Source organism: Fusarium solani (assembly GCF_023522795.1).
Source record: "Fusarium solani strain SB1 chromosome Unknown bctg00000000, whole genome shotgun sequence".
In the NCBI taxonomy this organism is placed as follows: domain Eukaryota; kingdom Fungi; phylum Ascomycota; class Sordariomycetes; order Hypocreales; family Nectriaceae; genus Fusarium; species Fusarium solani.
The window spans coordinates 993,154-1,010,988 of NW_027072157.1; the positions used below are offsets into that span (position 1 = coordinate 993,154).

General features: G+C 53.7%; 9 protein-coding genes across 9 annotated transcripts; 3 read left to right on the plus strand and 6 right to left on the minus strand.

The window, feature by feature from the left end:
* Positions 1 to 123: 123 nt before the first annotated feature.
* Positions 124 to 1,269, plus strand: MRS44_000319 (uncharacterized protein; the record flags this gene model as incomplete). The annotated part of the gene is made up of 1 exon (XM_046282178.2): positions 124 to 1,269. The coding sequence occupies one exon, from the start codon at positions 124 to 126 to the stop codon at positions 1,267 to 1,269; it is 1,146 nt and encodes a 381-aa protein (XP_046129554.2).
* Positions 1,270 to 2,037: 768 nt separating this feature from the next.
* On the minus strand, positions 2,038 to 2,420 carry MRS44_000320 (uncharacterized protein; the record flags this gene model as incomplete). The annotated part of the gene is made up of 2 exons (XM_046274015.1): positions 2,038 to 2,220; positions 2,277 to 2,420. 2 exons carry the CDS (start codon positions 2,418 to 2,420, stop codon positions 2,038 to 2,040), a joined length of 327 nt encoding a protein of 108 aa, XP_046129553.1.
* A 719-nt stretch (positions 2,421 to 3,139) lies between these two features.
* MRS44_000321 (uncharacterized protein) lies at positions 3,140 to 4,045 on the plus strand (the record flags this gene model as incomplete). The annotated part of the gene is made up of 1 exon (XM_046272765.2): positions 3,140 to 4,045. One exon carries the CDS (start codon positions 3,140 to 3,142, stop codon positions 4,043 to 4,045), a length of 906 nt encoding a protein of 301 aa, XP_046129552.1.
* A 235-nt stretch (positions 4,046 to 4,280) lies between these two features.
* Positions 4,281 to 5,751, minus strand: MRS44_000322 (uncharacterized protein; the record flags this gene model as incomplete). The annotated part of the gene is made up of 6 exons (XM_046274014.2): positions 4,281 to 4,976; positions 5,025 to 5,165; positions 5,212 to 5,247; positions 5,302 to 5,515; positions 5,564 to 5,646; positions 5,701 to 5,751. The coding sequence occupies 6 exons, from the start codon at positions 5,749 to 5,751 to the stop codon at positions 4,281 to 4,283; spliced, it is 1,221 nt and encodes a 406-aa protein (XP_046129551.2).
* A 1,512-nt stretch (positions 5,752 to 7,263) lies between these two features.
* On the plus strand, positions 7,264 to 8,370 carry MRS44_000323 (uncharacterized protein; the record flags this gene model as incomplete). Its single annotated transcript, XM_065623987.1, has 3 exons — positions 7,264 to 7,381; positions 7,428 to 7,910; positions 7,982 to 8,370. The coding sequence occupies 3 exons, from the start codon at positions 7,264 to 7,266 to the stop codon at positions 8,368 to 8,370; spliced, it is 990 nt and encodes a 329-aa protein (XP_065479719.1).
* A 219-nt stretch (positions 8,371 to 8,589) lies between these two features.
* On the minus strand, positions 8,590 to 9,267 carry MRS44_000324 (uncharacterized protein; the record flags this gene model as incomplete). Its single annotated transcript, XM_046276876.2, has 4 exons — positions 8,590 to 8,850; positions 8,901 to 8,946; positions 9,003 to 9,035; positions 9,092 to 9,267. The coding sequence occupies 4 exons, from the start codon at positions 9,265 to 9,267 to the stop codon at positions 8,590 to 8,592; spliced, it is 516 nt and encodes a 171-aa protein (XP_046129549.1).
* Positions 9,268 to 9,985: 718 nt separating this feature from the next.
* MRS44_000325 (uncharacterized protein) lies at positions 9,986 to 10,864 on the minus strand (the record flags this gene model as incomplete). The annotated part of the gene is made up of 1 exon (XM_046276875.2): positions 9,986 to 10,864. One exon carries the CDS (start codon positions 10,862 to 10,864, stop codon positions 9,986 to 9,988), a length of 879 nt encoding a protein of 292 aa, XP_046129548.2.
* Positions 10,865 to 11,846: 982 nt separating this feature from the next.
* On the minus strand, positions 11,847 to 12,649 carry MRS44_000326 (uncharacterized protein; the record flags this gene model as incomplete). Its single annotated transcript, XM_046276874.2, has 2 exons — positions 11,847 to 12,453; positions 12,510 to 12,649. 2 exons carry the CDS (start codon positions 12,647 to 12,649, stop codon positions 11,847 to 11,849), a joined length of 747 nt encoding a protein of 248 aa, XP_046129547.2.
* Positions 12,650 to 13,794: 1,145 nt separating this feature from the next.
* MRS44_000327 (uncharacterized protein) lies at positions 13,795 to 15,445 on the minus strand (the record flags this gene model as incomplete). Its single annotated transcript, XM_046272749.2, has 2 exons — positions 13,795 to 13,906; positions 13,998 to 15,445. The coding sequence occupies 2 exons, from the start codon at positions 15,443 to 15,445 to the stop codon at positions 13,795 to 13,797; spliced, it is 1,560 nt and encodes a 519-aa protein (XP_046129546.2).
* Positions 15,446 to 17,835: the final 2,390 nt, after the last annotated feature.

Consider the following 17,835-nt stretch of genomic DNA (forward strand, 5'->3'; position numbering starts at 1 on the left):
AAATATCATCTGATGAGCTCTTCAGACAGCAACAATCATCTCGCACATCAACTCACGACATCACTTCACATACACCCAATATCTTTCAGAAAAACCATAACAACTAAACAGAACACAACAACCATGGGCTCCCAGCTGTACCCCACTGGCCTGCCGCAGTACGTCCATTTCCACCGGACATTCCGCCAAGTCGACGAGTGGACGTGGATCATCGGAGGAAGACTCCTCATCACGCTCCTTGACTCGCCCAAGGACAAGACCAGCTGGCCCGTTGGTGACGGAGCGGGTTGGTACCACGCCTCCGAGGCGCCGAACCCGCGGCCGCGCTCAAGCCCCATCCAAGACCCCAGCAGGTTCAAGCTGCTGCGTCACTGGAAAGAGGAGGGCGCCATGTGGGAGATTGGGCAGTGTGTGCTCAGGGTGCAGCTCAGAGTAGGGAGCCACGACACCAAGGAGGCAGATACGTTAAGAGCCCTCGGGGGGCGGGCCCTGAGCCTTCAGGTACCTGTCGTCTACGCCGACTTTGAGTTTGACGGGTATGAATACATCATCCATAGCAAGCTTGATGGCGTGCCCCTCGACAGGGTCTGGAGGGACCTGGATGCAGACCACAAGAACCGCTGTGTGCTCCAGATCGCGAGATTCTGTAGGGAGCTCGCATCGTGGGAGCGTCGTAAAATCGAGGGTGTCGGGGGCGTCAACGGTAGCCACATGCGTGACGGTGGTCTTCTTATCCACCCCTGGATGGCGGGCAACACGCCTCAGGCGATGCTCGAGAACTGCGAGACCATGGGCCTGGGCTGCTCCAAACTCGTATTTGCCCACAACGTCCTGTACCCCCAGAATGTAATTTTCCACTGCGAGGGAGGCGTTGCTGGCATCCAGAACTGGACTCATGCCGGTTTCGTCCCTGAGGGATGGATCAGAGCATGCGTTGCTCTGTATGATGACAAGCTAGGGGAAGACTGGCAGCGCTTGATCGATTTGGCGCTGAGCGCCGAGGGCTTCTCGGTCCCTGAAGTTGAACCGCTCATGGTTTGGAAGAGGGAGATGGAGCCCGAAGCGAGCATCTTACAAAGCCAATACTGGGCGACGCTGGGGAGGGAGAGGAGGCTGCGGGCAGAGCAACATATTCTCGATGTCACCAAGCCAAGCGAGAATCCTGGCGTTCCTCAATCTTGGGATGATATGCAGCTAGAGGATTATCCAGCCCTCCCCTTCTGTGTGTCCCAAATGATAATCAAATCATTTTACTATCCTCAACGATGATTGTATGTGCCGAGCATGTGGTTCAGGGACCCACGTGAGCGTTGAGGCAAAGAAAGGATGGATAGATAGGAGGTAAAGGTAGCGAGTGCCTTGGAAGGCATAGATAGAGACATAAAAGAGATCAGAAAAAGAAAAACCCAAAGGACATCTAATTATTGTGATACCTGAATGTGTATGAATATTGTCTTTACCCTTGATAGTTGGTCAAGTAGAACCAAGTTGTGTCTTTGAGGCCTGAAAAGTCGATTCGATTGGGGAGGCAAATCCTCCGTTTCTAGACATGTTGAAGAGACAACCCGGCCGTCTAACCGAACTAGTAGCTCGACTGTTTCATGCGTAGGTCGGTAGCCCGCACTTGTTCTAGATCCAGTCGAACCCACTTCCAGCCAACAGTCGATAGATAGACATGCCCAGGACACGGAGAGTGTTTTGGACCACGTTCTGCCGTGCTAGAACTGGTTCGGGCATCGTCTATACAGACTCTTCCATGACAAAGAACCAAGAGATATGCCTGGCGGGCAAGACATACAAAGCAAAGGCACGGCCCGACCACGCTTCCGACACATGGCAAAATTGTAATAGAATCCCCTTCGTCTCCTGTGAACCGTTTCGCCACAACACCAGGCTTGTTGCCTCTAAATCCTAAAACACAAACCAAAACGACAAGCGCCCAAATTACCCCTGCCAGCAATATACATCCACATAGGCCTACACCCACAGCGGCTTGTTTCCTGGATAACTGCACACACAACGAAGCGTTCGTTTGTCTTAACCGTATCGCATGGGTTGTTGTCCATGAGGTTGCCCCTGTGGAGGGTAGTACTGGCCTTGAGGTGGGCCTCCGCCGTTGGCCATGGCCTTTACGTCTGGTCGGTTCTCGAGCGGCTGGTGGAAGTTGCAGATGCGGCATGCGACGTCGGTGTAGCCAGAGATGGACAGAGGGACGACGGGCTGTAAGATGACAACATTAGCAGATGCTCAAAGTGACGGAAAACGCAAGGACGTACAATCCAGCAGAAAGTGAACCAAGGATTGCTTTTGGTGACGTGGGCGGCCATGTTGCCGCAGTGGTGGCATTGGCACACCATGCCCTCATAGCCTTTGACTTCCTTTCGGAAGGTGTGCTCTCCGCACACAAAGAAGAAGAACATGATGAGGTTTGTAAGCGGACGACGATGGGATACGATCGGGTCGAGTCAACGGTTGAGTATCAGATGATGTAGAAGGACGGTTGTGTCGGAGTTGTGTGTCGGACCCAAGTTAAAGGTTGGGCGTCGTCACAAGGGGGCGCAGGTCTTGGCGTGGGTTCTCGGTGATTTCTTTCGCTGCGACAGACGTCGGCAGACGTGATCAGGAATGAGTAACGGTCGGAGGATTGGGATAGAGTAGTCGGCCGATATGCGGGGAGACGTTGCAGAGGGGAAAGAGGTCAAAGTTTATAGAGGTGAGGTTATAAAAGATTCAAGGTCATGAGTAATAAACTGGCTGCAGCTTTACAGACCCGAGATGCTGTTCCTGGTTGGTTGTTGGGGAAAGAAGGTGATGACGAAGGCAGGACGAGTCGCGCTTGCTTAGCGGCAGGTTCGTGGGCGCACGGACCACAGCTTCTCCTGACACCCGGCGCCACCAACCATTAGGACGGGGAAGGTACAACGTCCCGCAAAAAAAAGCCAAACCAGACATCCATCGCGTGCAACTCTTTGCTTCAACTCACATGCCATTGAACCAGCGTCGAGATAGCTTCACCTTGGTATAAAGCTTCCAATCGTAAAGGAGACGACGATCCGTTATCCCAACTACTGCTTTAGCTCTACCATGCCCAACCGCTCCTCCTGCACACCATAGCGCAAGCCCACCACCACCACCCACCATGCTCTACGACCTTAACATCGCCTGGTCGCCCTCGACCACCCCCGACCAACTCCTCCAGACCCTCACCCTCTCGTCCTCCCTCGGCTACTCGACAGTCGCCCTGAGCCACGAGCTCACCCTTCCCTTCCCCGCCAACCCTGTCGCGCCTTTCCCCAAGCTGCCGTCATCATCCGCAAAGCTCCCAAACATCCTCCACCGCGCGACACTCCCACTCACGGATCCGGCGGCCTCAAACTATCGCCTGGGCTCCCTCGTTGCTGCGTACGATATCCTCGCCATCCGACCTCTTACCGACAAGGCCTTTCAGAATGCCTGCCTAACCCTCGATGTGCCGATAATATCCATGGACTTTACCCAGCACTTTCAGTTCCACTTCCGTCCGAAGCCTTGCATGGCTGCCGTAACGCGCGGTGTGCGATTCGAGGTGTGCTATAGCCAAGCCCTAGCCGCTGACGCTCGAGGTCGCGCAAACTTCATCAGCAACGTCACGAGTTTGGTGCGGGCGACACGCGGTCGGGGTATCATGATCAGCAGTGAAGCAAAGGATGCGCTATCACTCCGCGCGCCTGCGGATGTGGTGAACTTGCTGAACGTGTGGGGCTTAAACAGTGAAAAGGGAATGCAGGGTCTCGGCGCGATACCCCGTTCCATCGTCGTGAACGAGGGCATCAAGAGGAGTGGATTTAGAGGGGTCATTGACGTAGTCGAGGTTGCCAAGCGAGACGAGGAGCAAGGCGATGCCGACGATGATGGAAAGAAGGCCTCGGATGCGACCGGAAAGAAGAAGAACAAGGGACAGAATCAGAAACGCAAGAGTGACGGGGAGGACGCCCAGCCGATGAGCAAGCGACAGGCCAAGAAGATGAAGCTGGCGTCGAGGGGCGCAGGACCAGACAAGAAATGAAAAAGTGAATCGATACTGGCGTTTAGGACCGGAAAAGGGACACAAGATGGCATGATACCCATAGAAGGAGGCACAATTGACACAAATCTCCAGAGACTCGCTCACATTATTATCAGGGCAGAAGAATTAGCATAGGGCCCTTGGGAAGAGGTATCTTGATAACAACTACACGCTCGCATTCCATCGACTAGCGATTCCCCCTCTCCTACTCTACCACCACATTACCGACATATTCTCACGGAGCATTCGTCGCACGGGCTTTGAGCAGACCTGCTCCTCCTCCGCCGAGATTTCCCAAGTTGATCGCGCTGCTGAGGGACAAGGTTGAGATGTTGATGGGAGCACGGGTCCGGGGCTCTTCGGCTTCTGGTTCGGCCGTGACGGCAGGCAAGGCCGTACCAGCGTCTGCAGTTGCGTCGGGTGCCAGGTCACCAAGGTTGAGCGAGTTGGAGCCCCCGGTAGGCTGAGCGGGTGCGGGTGCTGCTGCGTCGTTGGATGGCGATGGCCCCAGAACGATGTTGCTCTCCATGACGGGGATGGCGGGGGCAGACGTGGCAGCTGGGGCGGCTTCGGTCGTCGGGACTACTTCGGTAGTGTCGTTGGGGACGCTGGCGACCTCGGTGGTTGATTCCTTCGCAGTGGTTGTCGATGCCTTGGAACTGGCGGTCGATTCCTTGGCCGATGCAGTTGATTCCTGGGCTGGCGCAGTCGACTCCTCAGCAGATGTTGCTGACTCCTTGGCAGATGTTGCCGACTCCTCAGCGGAGGATGATTCTTCAACGCGGGACTGGGCCAGAGGATCCTCAGAGAACGTCGTCGTCGGGAGAGCGCTTTCAGCGATGGGGATAGTGGTGACGCCTGGTCCCGCTGTCTTGTTATCCTCAACGCTGTCTGCTGGTGCCTGCACAGTCTCGATAAGAGTAACGGGGGGCTTGGCCTAGTCAGCATATAATGTTCAAACACCAGGGAGAGGACTTACGGGAGCTTCTCCGGCGACAGTGATTGTCTCGGTCACAGGTGGCTGTGGCACGGGTTGGGTGACGACATCGACAACAGTGATAGGGGAGACCTCGACAATGGTGATGGGCGAAACTTCGACAACAGTAAACGGCTGGGCAACCTTTTGTCTGTCAGTAGAATTCGAATACTTGGATGACACAACTTACAGCTGAAGTGATAGTTTCGGTGACAGTGATGGGAGGCTAGAGTCGCTCGTTAGCGAAGCTTCAACATGGGTTTCTAGCAAAGCAACTCACAGGTGCCGCGGCGACTTCGGTGATGGTGATGGGGGGCGCGTTGATCGTAACAGTTTCAGCCGGCGCGTTGATGGTGACGGTAACGGCGGGCGGGTTGATGGTCACCGTGACAGTCTCGGCGGCGGCGACGGCATCGTTCTGGGCAGTCTGAACGATGACCTGAGTCTCGGTCACTTTCTCGGTGGTGGTCTCGGTGACGTAGGAGAGCCGGAGTCTACATGAGTCTTAGTCTCATGAATGATGTTATCGCAACTTGCCATACCCTTCGAACTTGGGAGCGGCGGGCTCTTCAACAGCCTGTCTCTTCCTGAAAGACCTATGTCCAAACCTTCCACTAGTGGCGGCCTAAGAGAGTGTCAGTTGTCGATCTTTACAGATGGTGCAAGTTGGAGAACCCACCTGCGCAACCTGGACAGAGGCGAGCCAGAGGCCCCAAGCCACCAGCCTCATATCGATTATTTTCTTAGAGGGTATCTCAGACGCAACACAACGCAACGCTCGGGTAAATGAATGACACAACAGTCCAGCCGTTGGGATGTTTTTGTTGACGAGGGGTTACAAAGACAGGTGAATATTTGAACGAGTGACTGAGGGAGGGGAAACTATCCCGACGCAAGCATTAAACAAAAGACGACAAGGCACTGGGCCAAAGTTGAAACAGTTGCCCGCGGCAGATGAGAAGAGAATACGGCACAAAAAAGATTGGCGAAGAAGGGGGGGTCCTAGCCCGAAAGACACGCGACGTGATAGATCAACGAGGGGGTTTTCTCAACAGCCGAAGGAGAGACGGGCATGAGGGGAAAGAAGAAGAGTTCTCAACGGGAGAGAGAGAGAGGAGAGAGGGAAAATGGGACGATTTGCATGGCTTAATCGCCAAGGCCAGGGTCGCATTTTTTACTGATTCTGGAATCGGCGACTGAGGTTCAAACCGTCCCGAGGTATGGGTTGAAAGCTAGGGTGTGGGTTGGGGTTCAGGGGGTTCAAAGGGGGGGCCTGAGACAGCGCGGTGAACGGGCGAAGCGGTGGACTCGGTGATGGTGCCATTTAGTTTATGATAGCGGGGGGTCTGGACTTTTCTTGAAATACAAGACTTGACTCAAGGGAACGAGTTGTGTGAAATTGAATTGTCGATATCAACTTGATATCATCTGTTGGAGCAAGACGAGATGATGACGGTTGTAGGCGCCAATCTGATACCACCATCCTTCAACAAGTCAAACATCAGATGAAGATAATACAGTCTCACCAAGAGTTTTGACAAGCGCCTTCAGATCCAAGACTCTGGGCACGCTGCTGCTGCAGGAACGCAATGCATACGCATCCTACCGAGATTGTGTGCTTTGCTTCTTGTGCCTGTCAAAAAGAACGTGTTCGGCAAGTCTTCCGCTGTGGCTTAGGTAAAAAAAACCCCTGTCTATGCTTAAGAGACGCGGCTCGAAAATTCTCCGTCAATGGCGAGACGAGGGTGGAACCTCCCTGGTTCATTGGGCGCATGGAGCTAAGCCTTGGCGGGCAGAGATGAAATGGACAATTGATAAAGGAGGAGAAATAAAGCGAGAGAGAGCGCGTAAAGTGCCTTTCGACCGTGGCTGGGCCGTTGAGGTTACTGTAGATCCGAGCAAGCCGTAGATCGCCAAACGATAAACTCGATCGGTTGTCCTTTTAAGATCGTTTAATTCCGACAAGTGGACGGAGTACCTTTGCGCGTGGAAATACGTGGCGGGGTACTTCCGTCCTGCTGCGCCCGATGACGGGATAACTTCATCGACGTCATCACTCAGGGTCCAAGACATTCACTAACAGAATGCGACACTGTTTGCTCAACGTCAATGATAAACATGACATGCTTGACTTGTCTTGATGCGAATGCGAGTGCGACTTGTTTAGGTTAATTATTTTCAAAAGATTTGCACTCTTTGATGAAATGGGAGTTGCACTACTCAACCATTTTCATCAGCCATCATGACGGTCGTACACGTCCTTGACAACTACTACCTGGGCATCACCGCCATCATAACGGTCGCCTACCAACTATTTTTCTTTGCTATAGCCTTTACATTGAAATTCGACAAACTCACAGGTACATCCACCATTCTCTTAAAAACACAACTCCTCACATCACCTAGACTTTGCTGGAGGAACCAACTTTGCCCTCCTAGCCATCCTCACCCTCTCCTTCAGCGGCCACCACCACGCCCGCCAAATCGTACCCTCCCTCTTCCTAATCGTCTGGGCCCTCCGCCTCTCCGGCTTCCTCCTCTTCCGCATCATCAAGACGGGCAAGGATGACCGCTTCGACGACAAGCGCGACAAGTTTTTCCCGTTTCTCGGCTTCTGGGTCTTTCAGATGTTTTGGGTCTGGACTGTTTCTCTGCCCGTTACGCTGATCAACTGTCCCAATGTCACGCAGTATCGTCAGCATGACTTTGGTACGGGGAGGGATATTGCCGGTGTTGTGTTGTGGACGATTGGGTTTGTTATGGAGAGTGCGAGCGATATGCAAAAGTATCGGTTTAGGAAGACGCATAATGGGTCCGATGTCTGTGATGAGGGCTTCTTTGCATATTCACGGCACCCGAATTACTTTGGAGAAATCATCATGCAGTTTTGTAAGTCCAAATGCTTCATCGATCAACTCTTACTAACCAAGTAGCCATCTATATGATTGCTGTATCCTCAGCCGCGGATGGATACGTTGGCGGTCAAGCATACAAGGCCCTATACGCCTCCATACTTGGCCCCTTCTTCCTCACCATCCTCCTCATGTTTGTCTCTGGCCTACCTCTTTCTGAACGACCCAAGGCAAAGTCACGATATGAAAAGGGAAACAACTGGGAAGGTTACAAGCGATGGCTAGACCGTACCAGCATCCTTATCCCCTTCCCACCACAGCTGTATGAGAAGATGCCCGTATTTCTCAAGCGAACGCTATTCCTAGAGTTTCCCATGTACGTGTTTGACCCTGCCAAGCACTCGGATGTGAGCAAGCCAGGTGGTGCGAATGAGGAAAGCAGCGAAGGAAACCGACAGGATGGACGCAACGGGGAAAGCGTTGATGGGCTGGTTTGAGGAAAATCAGCACTTATGAGATTTTATGTATTGTCAAGAGTGTAGATTTTATTTGTATACCCACTACGCATGTATTGCGCCTATAACTCTCCCAAGACTTTACTCCATCAGATTCATGTTGAGATGACATTTTCCCCATCTCCAAGGCATCAACTCCGGTAACTCATCTCACAACCCACCAGGTATCTCTAATGCACCACAAACACCTACACACCAAGCTCATCCGCTCAAATCACAACCACCCACAACGACGTCCTCGCTCTTCTTGGGGGGGTCGTTGCACCCTCCACTACCAACGAGGTCTCCAGGCTGATCTAGGTCCTCCTGCGTCGTTCCGTAGTCGGTGAAGCCCGATTCCTCAGAGTGCGTCTCAGAACCCTCTGGGATGGGGACCATGGCGCTCTTGGTCCAGATGTGGATGGCACGCTTCCAGTCGAGGCCTTCAAGGCAGCCTCCTTTGACTGAAACGACGTTTTTGGTCTGTAGGCTGGTGAGTGTGATGCCGTGGTGAAAATGAGAGGTTTACATACTGGCGTCGAGTGAATGAGACGAGTACCGCAGTTACGGCAAAAGTAACTATCCAACGTCAATCGATAACGAATTAGGTGAGGTAATCTCGACTAGGTACTCACCAGTAGAGTTGATGTCCCGATTCAGTTGGTCGACTGAGCCAAACACATTAGCCAACATACCCAAGTGGCTGTAACCTCTGCCTACATACCTATAACAACTCAACTGGTCAGTTTCTGGCAGGTTGAATCGAGGAAAGATGGCCGACGTCCCAAAGGCAGAGCCCGTCTGCCGTCGACATGCGTTGCAGTGGCAGATGTAGAGAGCCAGCGGCTGAGGGAGAGGCGTCTTGAAAGACACGGAACCGCATTGACACCGAGCCTCCATCGTGTATATGTGTGTATGCCGAGAGAAATAAGTGCTGCCAAGTCTCACAACCTGCGTCGTCTTCTCGTTCCAGTCGACCAAAAGGTGGAGGCAGTGGAGGCGGGGTTGAGATGACGTTTCAAGTCGCCAATGGATCAAAGGTCCAGGCAGCAAATATATGAGAATATTAATACAAAAGAAACAACCAGTCAGTCACTGAAATCAAAGAGTCGGTCAATTCTCCAACAGACAAAGCCGTTATCGCTTCGTGGAGCTGCAGAGGATCCGTGACTGACGACGTGTGACGTGACTCACGCCGACCATTGGGCGGGCGAGAGTTGCGCGAAGTCACATGCACAATGCCTGTGCTTACCGCAGGCTTCGTGTGCCTCCGAGTTTAGCTGCATTTTTAGCACAGATTATTATCCCGTTCTTGTCTTTATCTCCGGATTGTCGGTGGCCGATGACCGGATGCGGCATTGAGGGATGACGGATTCAGAGTGAGTCTATGTAATTAATACAAGTTAATAGGTCAATGGGGGAAGAGATCCAATCTGCTAGTGACGCGGTGAGATGTAGTCCGGATGTCGGAGAGAATTGTCTCAATAATTGCTTCAATAACCTATCAACAACTCCACCGATACATATCCTATTACATACAGACGTTAATCATACAGTCATATATCGTATTCACAATGCCAATCTCGAACCTCAACTCCCAAACCAACACCAACAACATCTAAGCACCCCCCTGATTCTTCCACGCAACATCACCCTTGATCCATTCCATCCTCTCCTGCACTTTCTCCGTGCACACAACCACAACCCACATAAGTCCTCCCTCCCTGAGCTCCCTCTCCAGCTTCCCACACCACAGCATCTTGTCCTCGTCGCTCATCCCCCGCGCCACAACCTCCATCTCAACTCTCTCGAGCCGTCTCATCAAGCCAAGGCCCTCGCCGACCCACCGCCGTGCAGCCTCCGATCGGGGCCCCACCCCTCCGCCCGCCGAGGGTCCGGAGACAGTCGCCGTGCTCGCACCGAGCACCATCTTCATCCGTAGGCCGCGCACCCCCGAGGCCCACTCGCCGCATAGGGCCCGCCATTCCTCCCGGCCCGCGCCGCCGACTACCACGTCCCGGGCGAGCACTTCGAGGCGCACGTATCGCAAGGCAGCGCGCTGCCAGGGAGCGAGGGCCCGTGTGAAGGCGCGGGCAGCCCACAGCCCTGAAGCGAACCAGTTGACAAAGACAAACTCGTTCTGCGAAAAAGGGATCAGTCGCGCCTCGTGGTAGATCTGCGAGTTTGCCCGGAGGAGGCTAGTCGGGAGACCGGAGAGCGGGCGGTACGGGGAGAGCAGGCCCTGAGCCTCTATGTCGTCGCCACCGTCGGGCGCTGCCTCGTGGTCGAGGGGCCGGAGGATATACTGGCAGTGCACGGGAGTGGGATACCACGGCGCGAGCTGGGCATGTCGGACGGGGCTCATGAGGTGAAGCCAGTGGTAAATGTGAAGACGGATCTCGAGCGGGAGAGAGAGGAGGGTAAGCTTTCTCTCATGACCCTCCTTTAGGAGATCAGGTACTGAACGGGGCGTCGCATCGTCGCTCGTGATATCCATGTCTAATGATCCGTATAAGTAGTCTTGAGAATGCGGTCGCTCATTGCGACACAATTGATATTCCATCATGACAAAGATGATGATGGCGAGACAGCAATGATGAACAAGCAAGGCAAGCTTCAACGCCAGCTCCTCACGCAAAGGTATATGTAACCGACTCATGTTCCTCGGTCAAAAAAACACCAACACACGCATTCACCACACACCGAGAGAGGACCGTCGCATTTATTTTGCACCCACCATTTCCGCCCGTCCTCGTGAGCACTAGCATCAGCCATGCGCTGTCAAGAAACGCGGGGAAACGCGAGCAGTCAGTCAAATGGCCTAGCTTCGCGCCATGGACGTTGGAGTGACGACACTGGCTGTGGCCGAAGGGACCAGTCAGCCACAGCAAGGTCAGCTTATGACGAGGGATACCGTACTGTGCTGTATGTAGCTTGGAGGGGTTATCCGGTACGTCCAATTGGGGGCGAACCTGGAGATGGGAATGACCCAGCATTGGTAACTTTGCGCGATGGCATTGGGAATGACCCGCCGTTGGTAACTTTCAGCGAAGGATCTTAGATGGCGTCTTGTTGGAATCTTCAGCAGTGAAGCCATTGCTCGTGGCCATGGCCGGGATGGATGGCATGCATCTGAATTGATACACGAGAGACGCCATATGACAAGAATAAACAACCAATGCTAATTCTCTGTTTCCTGCTTTTGGCGGCCTGCATACTGTCAAATCAATAGAAAGGAATCTAACCCACCCAAAGTTCTAACCCCCAAAACTCCTATCAGCTTTGCAACGCCAAAGCTTGGCCCTCTCTTATCAAGCGCTAAGCAGCTGTCAGCTCATCTTTTCAACATACGAGCTGAAAGCAAGTACCTTGACCATCTCGGTTTCAACCACTGGCGACTTGCATAGTCGCCTTGACCAAGCCATGCTGTAGTTCCTCGTAACATCACGAATATATCATCGCAACCTGTCCAACCATCTCTACATTCCTTGTGCCGGCATATCAAAAGGCGAGGCGTTGATACCCTGAAGCCCCTTGTACACATCCCTCTTCCGCTCATACTCGACGTTGCGCGGCACCTCAAAGTCTCCCCTCGCCGCAAACCACAGCAGCGTCTCTGGCTCAGCGCCCCTTACTCTTTGCTGGGCCGTCCCGTCATCGTCGTCTTCCTCCTCATCCTCATCTTCGTCCTCATCTTCGAGATCCCTGCGTAGACCCGTGCGCACGTTTTCTACGCCTGCCGCCCGCTCTTCTGCCGTGTACACGTCGCTGGCCTCGTCGCGGACGTAGGCCGTCACTCGGTCGATCGTCCACTGTCGTAGCTCGTGCCAGATATCTTGAAGATCGTTGATTCCCTCTGGTGTGGCGAGGTGGGCAACTTCTCGACCCTCAATAACGAGTTCTTCCACATCGGGCTCGAGTTTCTTGCGGAGTAGTTGGGTGAGGACGTTTTCTTGGGTTCGGCCAGGGTAGTTGGGTGAAGGATGGATGGCCATGCGGTTGAAGAGCTCCGAGTTCTCGTTAAGACTGTCGAGGACGGTTTGAAGGTTTCGCTGGAGAATCTGGGTCGAGGCTTGAAGGGAGGATCTTGGTAGCAGGTTAGCCATTGCGACTCAGAGAAAGATGCAAGGTGAGAAGCGCACGCTGGTGGTAGTGGATTACTCCTCATGAGGTCCGCCTTCAAGCTCTGAATGCTGCTAGAAAGCTGTGCCAGCTTGCTGAGCGTCTGCTCCAGGACCTTGAGCTCGTCTTCATCCAAGGTGTGCGTTCTTGATTCGTCCATTATGTCGATACAAAGAAGGTGCCTCTCGGGAGTTGACGATTGCGGTTATAGACACCCTCTCGATTGCTAAAAAGAACTGGCGATGCAAACAAATGCTGTAACAACGATGCGCTAAATGTATCTGTTGACCCCGTATGGGCCTAAACAATTGAGAATGGAGGTTCACGATGCGCGGGGCTCTCCAATGGAAGCTTCAATTAGAAGCGCGTCACCACGCGCAAATGGACCTCACCTCCGAAAGTGGAGCTCTCCCAGCTGGCAGCCTCACCCTCAGGCAGAGGCCACCTAGGTGCCTGAAGCGCCAGGCATACCCTTCAGCACAGTCCCTTCTACAACAACGCCCCTGAAGCTTCTAAACCCATCCGCTAGAACGCCTGGACCCTAGGTGCTGCAGGCAACAACTCCACTTCACCCCAGACTCACACACGTCATGGGTTTCTGTCGACATCAACGCCAAAATCACACAATTGCGCTTGTAAGCAAGTCTTGGTTTTGGTTTTTTTTGCCTCCTGCATGAAAGACGTTTCCTTCTCTCATTCTTAGTAGCCGCCGGAGCGAGCGGCCCGCGTATCGCGCGATCGGCCGTGTCGGGCGAGTCAGGCCGACACTCCGGAGATTCGGAGGAGGCGGTCTTTGGAGCTCATCATTGGGGGGAAGTGTCTCTTGATCCCAAGATCAATGGCGCGAATCTCACCGCTCATTATTGTCCGGGGAGATGATGCAAGATGATAATCGCGATAATCAATGGCTTGCTTCGGCGTTAATTCGCCCATTGACCCGGCTTCGAGGAGTCTCGAGGTTTAAGCCACCCTCGGCAAGCCCTCTTGTTAATGCTTCAAGCCCAGCTCATGATTATGCACGGGGAGTTGTTTGACTTTAAAATATCTTCATTTTCATTAATTGCGAATCGCATCATGACTACATACAGCTTGCCTTGCTTTTAACCAATTTCCAAAAGACAAACAAACAAAATCCAAATAGCTGGCTATGCACGCAAATGCCAAAGAATGGTTTTCAAGTAAAAACCCAAACGCTGTGCATGGCAGACAGACAAAACCGCTAAAACCGAGCTTCCACCAACAAATTTCCTAGTTCATGTCTCGTAAAAAAAAAAAAAAGTTCCCTCTCTACACATACACCCCCCTTTAAGAGTTGCGGACTGAAGAGACCGCCTTGCTCTCGTACCCGTTGGCGTCGACGAACGGGAAGCGAGCTCGGCGCTCCAGGTCATCGAGAGGGATGGTGGAGCGGATGTACCTGCGGCAGCCGGCGTTAGCACGTCTTCAACTTTGCGGGTGATGTGATCGATGTGGCTTGGACTGCATGTAGGGGGTAAGGCAGCACTTACTTCTTCTTGCCGTCATCGACAGGGTCAAAGTCCCAGCTGGTGAACTCGCCCTCCTTGAGGGCGTCCCACACGATCCGCCGTGTGCGCTGAGAAGTAAACACCTTTTCTGTGATGGCGTCAAAGTCCCACCGGGCGTGGGCTTCGGCCTCAAACTTGAGGATGGCATCCTTGGCTTCCTCCTCCTCGGGTGTCTTGGGCAGGATCTTCTTGAATCGGGCCAGGTTGTCCAGTTCCTTAGGGTCTCGGGCCAAGTTGTAAAGTTGGGGCTCGTCAGCCGGGCAAGTGATGTACTTCCAGTCACCTCGTCGAATCATCATGATGGGACGAACAGTGCCCTCGCCAGTGTACTCAGCAATGACAGTGTCGTGGCCTTCGCGGCCCTCGAGGTGCGGCAGCATGCTGATACCGTCCATAGGGAGGTAGGGGGCCGGCTTAGTCCCAACCAGGTCGCAGATCGTAGGTAGAAGATCAAGAGTAGACACGTTCTGGGTGACGCGGTGGGGAGCGAAGCGCTTGGGGTAGTTGATCAACATGGGAACGCGGACGGACGACTCAAAGTAGCTCATCTTGTACCAGAGGCCACGCTCACCGAGCATGTCGCCGTGGTCGCCGCTGAAGATGACAATGGTGTTGTCACCAAGGCCAGCATCCTCCAGAGTCTCAAGCAGTCTGCCGATGCAGTCATCAACGTAGCTCACAGAGCCATAGTAAGCTCGCTTGGCTCGCTTGATCTGGTCATCGGTAAAGTTCTGGTCCCAAAGATCACAGACCTTGAGAAGTCGCTTGCTGTGGGGATCCTGGTCTTCCTTGGCAACCTTGACCTCAGGCAGGGCAATGTCGACGTCCTCGTACAAGTTCCAGTACTTCTTGGTGATGGTGTAAGGGTCGTGAGGGTGGGTGAGAGAAACAGTCAAGCAGAATGGTCGCTTCTTGGGGCCCTCACGAACGTGGTCCCACAGGTACTGGGTGCTCTTGAACATGACCTCCTCGTCATAGTCGAGCTGGTTGCTTCGGCCGCAAGGGCCGGCCTGGAGGATAGAGCTGGCATTGTGGTACCACTCAAGTCTGGTGTCAGGCTCGTCCCAGTTGACGGCCCAGCCAAAGTCGGCAGGGTAGATGTCACTGGTCAGACGCTGCTCATAACCGTGGAGCTGGTCACCGATAAAGTGCATCTTGCCAGCAAGAGCAGTGTGGTAACCCTTGGCTCGCAGGTAGTGGGCATAAGTGGGAACATCGGAGCCGATCTGGGCGGCGTTGTCGTAGGCACCAATCTTCATGGGCAGTTGGCCACTGATCAAACTCATGCGCGAGGGAGCGCAGAGGGGTGAAGGGCAGTACGCAGAGTCGAACTGGACTGAAGTGGAAGCAAGACGGTCTAGGTTGGGTGTCTTGATCTGGGAGTTGGGGTTGTACATCTTGAGCTGGGGAGCGGCCAGCTGGTCGGCCATGATGAAGAGAATGTTGGGTCTCTCGGCATCAGGGGAGAGGTGAGGAGCCGCAGACGTCTCCCCGTTGGAAGGGGGAGGGAGTTGAGATCAGGGGCCATTGTGAGATTCAACGCTCAGTCTGGATATATGGCTGTTTGATGTTGGGAAGTGCTGGTGAAGGAACTGTTGACGGTCTTGATGTTGCTGGTGTTGTCTTTGGACAAAAGCTTGATGACAATGGCAGGGGGTATCGAGGGATGTTTGTATGTGAAGGGGGTTAAGGTTTATGATGTTGGAGGTGAGTCAAGCCGGCAGGAGGAAGGGGATGGCTTGATAAATGTATGGCGTGCTGGCGAAGACGGGTAGATAGATCGAGTCAAGCTACTACACGTCTCGTGAGATTCGATGCGGAGATCTACTAGCTTAGTCGTCTCTTCGTATCCTTGTCCGTCTTGTTGCCGCTCAGACAAGACAAAGTGGGATCCGGATGGATAAGTCAAGGATCAATGGGGCCGAGAGGGCGCAGCACGACTTGTTGTTGGACTGTACGGCACACGCGGAAGCACTGCACAGGACAGGAACAAGACTATGACGGACGAGCAAGCAAGCAAGCAAGCGCGCTCCGTACGAACAGATACTGTCTCGATGTATGTACACGGGGACAGCGGGAGATGCAGGGGTAGGCAGAGTGGAGGAAGATGGGGTAGAGGCTGGATCTGCGTGAGGGTTTGTGTGGGTGAGAGCTCGAGATGGGATGAAATCCTGGTAAGAGACGACGAGACAAGCAGCAAATTCCCCGACTAGGTAGGCCAAAAAGGGAAGGCAACCGGTGAGGTGATTGACGCCACAAGTTTTGCAATGGGCACGAGTGGGAACATGGTCGCCCTTTTATCTTTGGAGCTGGGGGGTCCTCCGATTGTTCCATCAGTCTTCTCTTGGACGGCAAGCTGGGGCGTGGTGTGTAAAGCGGCTCACGACGGCGGTGGAGGACGGACAGACGACCCCTGCTCGGCAGACGATATCGCTGTTGGGTCCATGATGGATGGCAGGGGTGCGTAGCCAGGGGTTATTCCAATAAGCCATGTTGCAAGTTCGATCACGCAAGAAGACGAGCGCGCTAGGGCATGGCAAAGGGGCGTGTGTGTGAGGCAATGATGGAGATGGGGAAAATTGGGGCCTGTGGAAGCTGGGGGAGATGAGAGCTGGATATGCACTAAACGCGGCGCATCAAAGGCTGTCCGAGTTCGGGGTGGCCCTCGATAGTGCATAATTTAATCCTGAGGCCAGCCTCTCCCACCGTCAATCAACACGAGCTTGGACTGGCTGTCACGAGGATCATGATCAACACACCACGAATGCCAGAGCACTGTTTGAGCGAGGACTCTGCTGTTATTGTCATCTCCGAAGGTCACCATCATGCACGCCTTCTCCGGAGCTGCAAGGGATGGATGCCCGGTTCTACCCACCATCACTCCCTTGATGAGCCCGGCATTCGGCTCCCAAGTCCGTGGATGCCGTGTCTGGGAGATAAAAAACCACATCACATGGCCATTCTTTGTTATCCTTGCTCCTCCTTCCTCCTCCGTCTCAAGTCTGTCTTTTTTTTTTTTTTTTGATACGGCGGTATGTAGATATCCGTGGCACATGTCCGGTTGCGCTACCGTAGTGCGCGGCCGCAGAGTCAGACATCCCTCCATGGACCTATGTGTCCATATCTCACGAGCCCCCGGACCTCGATAGTGTAAAGTCTTGTTTAAGCGCCAAACAAGCACTTGATGGCTGCTGCGTCTCGAATTCGTGTGCTGAAGGATGCAGGGATTCAGGGCTGAGCGACTACTCAATTCGGCCAGCGGCAAGTCGCGATTGGTCAGCGCCTTGCTCGCCAATCCCTCCCCGGTCAAGCCCACAAAGATTGACAGCCCCTCCATCTTACACGGTCCATCTGCCATGTTCCATCCAACCCTCCATCAGCCATCCAAGGCGAGAAGCCACGTCTTTCCCACTCGTTCCGGCCATTGACTAGAATCAGCATCATCATCATCATCATACATTATGTTTACTGGCGCTGTTCGGAGATCAGATAAATCTGACCAAGCCATAACTGGAGTCTAGCCAAAGGATGTCGTCAGAGAGCAAGTCGGTCCAAAACTTGGCTATGTTGAGCCTCGTCAAGTCCTGGCTTCGTCAGCCTCGACAGGCAGTTCCAACACGTCCGAGAAAGATTGCATCCTGCGTGGGCATAATACTCAACTGCATGCCGTTGCATGGATTGGTCAAGGTGCAGAATCTGCGCCATGAGCAACAGGCATCAGCAGCAACCGCCAAGGTCACAACCTCGCTCTCGATTCATCACACGGACACCGATCTCTGTTGACCTGGGCTTCGGGGATCTCCTTCTCTTACGCATCCGC